Source organism: Bison bison, unplaced genomic scaffold (assembly GCF_000754665.1).
Source record: "Bison bison bison isolate TAMUID 2011002044 unplaced genomic scaffold, Bison_UMD1.0 scf7180017864487, whole genome shotgun sequence".
NCBI lineage: Eukaryota > Metazoa > Chordata > Mammalia > Artiodactyla > Bovidae > Bison > Bison bison.
The window spans coordinates 1,829,894-1,833,580 of NW_011495047.1; the positions used below are offsets into that span (position 1 = coordinate 1,829,894).

General features: G+C 49.1%; 1 protein-coding gene across 1 annotated transcript in view; it reads right to left on the reverse strand.

Moving 5' to 3' along the window:
- TFAP2D (transcription factor AP-2 delta (activating enhancer binding protein 2 delta)) overlaps positions 1–3,266 on the reverse strand; it is a 59,939-nt gene extending 56,673 nt beyond the window's left edge. The window contains exons 1-2 of the mRNA XM_010863029.1: positions 2,717–3,266; positions 1,200–1,697 (exon numbers count right to left, since the gene is read on the reverse strand). Coding sequence (XP_010861331.1) covers positions 1,200–1,697; positions 2,717–2,755 — 537 coding nt within the window. The 5' untranslated portion in view covers positions 2,756–3,266. The remainder of the gene's footprint in view (positions 1–1,199; positions 1,698–2,716) is intronic.
- Positions 3,267–3,687: the final 421 nt, after the last annotated feature.

The following is a 3,687-nucleotide window of genomic DNA, read 5'->3' on the forward strand; positions in this document are numbered from 1 at the left end:
AAATCCTGCTCCTCCAGAATCTCCTTTTTCGCTTTGGGGACCTTAGAGAAAGTAGCCAGCTTTGTGCAGACTCACAGGCAAAGCTGTAATTTCAACCAAAAGAAGTTACAAATTTGTGTCTTCTGGGTCTGTTTGGGACATGTGTAGACTTGGAAATATGGCTGTGACAGTGTATCTACATAATTATAAATTCTATTGTTGGCAAACAATGTGCAAAAATACATAAAGAGAGAAAGTACATCATCTGATTGAGTCATGGCCTTCACTGTAATGTGAATTCCTTCCTTCCTTCCTCTTTCTTTTTCCCCTCTTTTCCTCTCTACCTATCTTTTCTTCTTTCTTCCTCCCTTCTTATTCATCTTCTCTCCCCCCACCCCCTTCCTTATTTCATTTCCTTCTCTTTAAGGAAGGAATCTTCCTTTTGCATCTTATGTAAAAGTTAATGGCTTGAAGAGACGGGAGAAAAAAAATAATAAAGTTGTGAATCGTCCAGCGGGTGACGAGAGTGGGCACTCCTCAGGCAGCGAGAATTGGGTTCAAGCTTGCACCCGGGTCAAACGCACCGTGCAGAGGCTTTTATTGGGGTTCATTTTTGAGGATTTCATTTGGGATCTTTCACTTTTCACAGCAATCTAGAATATTGGTGAAACTTTCGCTGGAGCTCAGGGCTTCCCCCCCATCCCGCCCCGCAAAGTTTTGGAGCAAACCAGCTCCCCTACTTCACAGTAAGCTCCCCACAAGCTCAGTCTGGGACAAATGCCTGAAATACTCGGGTAGACCCAGCAAAGCGCCGAGACTGAGGGTGCGATTGGTCATCAACTTATCGGGTCTTACTCTGAGTCCAGTTGGCTCAACCCCAGCCTCCTTGATCTCCCCCACCCCATCCCCTCAGGGACAGAAATGCGGATTCACAAAAGACCTTGGTGCAGACCGACGGGAAGTAGGGGCCCCGCAGCTAGCCGGACTCCCGAGCGTCCAGGTGAAATGCCTGCTCCAATGAGACGGACAGAATGGCACACGCCTCCTCTAATTGTTTTGATAACTTTCCATAAGTGGTGTGTGTATGTGTGTGTGAGAGAGAGAGAGAGAGAGAGAGAGGAAGAGAGAGAGGAGACGGCTTACAGCCGGAGTATTAATGGTGCGGGAGGGGGAGGGAGAGGAGGGGAGGGCGCAGACAAATTCGCCGCATGCTTATTTACCTGCAAGTCGTCGGCTCCCGCGGCGGCCAGCCCCAGGCTGGGCCCTGGCAGGAGTCTTTGATCTGGGTGCATTCCATACTGAGAGCCATGGCTCATGAGGGACAGGTCGTGACGGCGGTAGGCATCGAGGCAGCCCAGCTCCCGCCTCTGCTCGTCCAGGCAGGACGACTTGAGCGCCCGCGCATTGTGCAGGTTAATAAAGTCGGTGGGCTCCCCGTGGTGGATCTGCTGGTAGTACTGCTGCGAGTGGTGGAGCGAGTTCAGAGAGTAGGCGTCGGGAGTGACGGCCGGGTGGCTGTGCTGAAACTCGTAATGGAAGGACTGGTGGTGGAGCGGGGTGTACTGGTGGTTAGTGGAGAAGTAGGGGGACGCAAACTCGGTGCCGGTGGTGGAGTAAGTTAGAGGGGAGGAGGAGGAATAGGCGACAGTGGAATTGGCTACGGACTCCAGACAGCCAAGCTGCATCAAACGGTAGCTGTTTGATCCGTCGTGACGTATCTGGAAGGAAGAGGGGGAAAGGGGAGAGCAGAAAAACTTGAGGTTTGTCATTTTGCAACCGAGGCGCAGCTCTCCCGGAGGCCGGGAGCTTTCTCTGGCTCTCCGAGCGGCGCGAGCGCGCAGGGCTCGGGCCGAGCCGCAGCCCGGCTCCGCGCCTTTGCCAGGGAGCGGCTGCGAGCAGGCGGACTGGGGGTGGGCGGCCTCGTCCTCACAGTCGAGAGCGCGGAAAAAAAAAAAAAATCCCCCACCCTATATAGGTGCGGGTGACACACACACACACACATACACACGCGCGCGCACACACGCGCACACACACACACACACTCAGCCCCTGCCCGACTTGCACAGGGAGCTGGGCTCCGGGAGCCAGGTTTGCCATTGACTCCGGGGCTGCCCGGAGCAGAACCAGCGAGTCCACAGGAGCCTCGGAGCCACACCAACCCGCTCCCAACGGCGAGATGGCTCGGCGGTCCCTGCCGGGATGGTCTGCCAGAGCTTCTCAAAATCATTATCTATGTTTTTTTTTTTAATCCAGTCTGTGCAAATCGTCCAACTTGCTCATTTCTTAACCATTTGGGGCAAGGAATCCGACGCCCCCCACCCCCTGTTCTGCTTTACTTTCTAGAATAAGCCCATTCCAAACGAGGTGCGTGTTCCCCACCCCCCTTGGCCACCTACCCGCCCCCCCTCATCAATCTCTTTACTTTGCGTTTCTGAGTATCTTTTCTCCATCTCTATCTCTTTCTCCTCACCCCTCCTCCCTTTCTTTATTATTAGGATAATGTTTTTCCCCCTCATTATGGCAAATGTTTCTTAACGTGGCAGAGAGTTGCCCTTCCTGGCGACAGATGTCATAACGAACTTTCCTCCCTTTCCTTCCTTAACTTCCCCCCGAAAGCCAGATTATAATTAAACGTAACGGTCCAATATAGATTAGAGACAGGGAAAGCTGCCACCGCCGCCGCCACCACCGCCGCCACACACACGCGCGCTCAAAAAAAAAAAAAAAGTAATAATACCTCGGCATCGTGGACTAGTCCCGGAAAGGTAGTTGACATGTTGGGTTTCTCCGAAAGCTTACGATGCAATTTCCCCCTCCAAAAAAAGAATCAGGAAAAAAATCCAAACTTCTTGTATTTTCCAATTTTTTTAAGGAAAAAAAAAATGTTCTATAGATAGAGATCTAAATTGTAATGGCTTTGCCCGGATCAGATAGCTCCTTGCCTCGTACTCACTTAAAAACCTGTAGGAACAAAATTTTCCCTCTGCACAAAAGCAGCTCCCTGGAACAGATTTTGTACTTGCTGAGTATTTCTTTGGCTGATGTCGTAGGTCCCTTGGTAATATAGAAGTTTTGAAAATTAAGCATCAGCACTGAGAACTGGGAGGACAATAGGCAGAAGAGATTTATCCCAGGAGACAAGGAATAAATATTGTATCTTCGCCTAATAAGGAACTGGAGGTTCTTTCAACATTTTTATCCATTTTTTCCAACCTTTATCATGCTTTTCTATACCGACTGAGGTGGGGACTCATCTCTGCAGAGAGCATTTGCACACATTTTATTGTGAAGATAAAGATCTAGCCCTGCTGTGTGTATATTAGAGATAGAAATATATATTAATTAAAGCTTCCTTTTCCAAGTAAGTGTTCATTCCTATTGGTTCCACTTCCTGGTTGCTGAAAGCTGCTTTTTTTTCCAACAAGCACCCAAATCAATTTCACCCAGATTGGGGTATCTGCCTTTGCCCAAGTGGGAACAATACTCCTCTGTCCACATTTACATGAATTTGGGTTCTTTTCCCTTTTTTTGAAAGGCAACACCTGGCAGTAGCTTACACTTTCAGCAGCTTTAAAACAAATAACTATGATGGGCAGTCCCCAGTTTCCCTCATAAAGAAATAGTGTAACTGGCAATATATTTAAGAAAAATATAAGAGAATAAAGACTTGTGACAAGATTCTACGTTTAGGTGAAACATTGTCTTCCA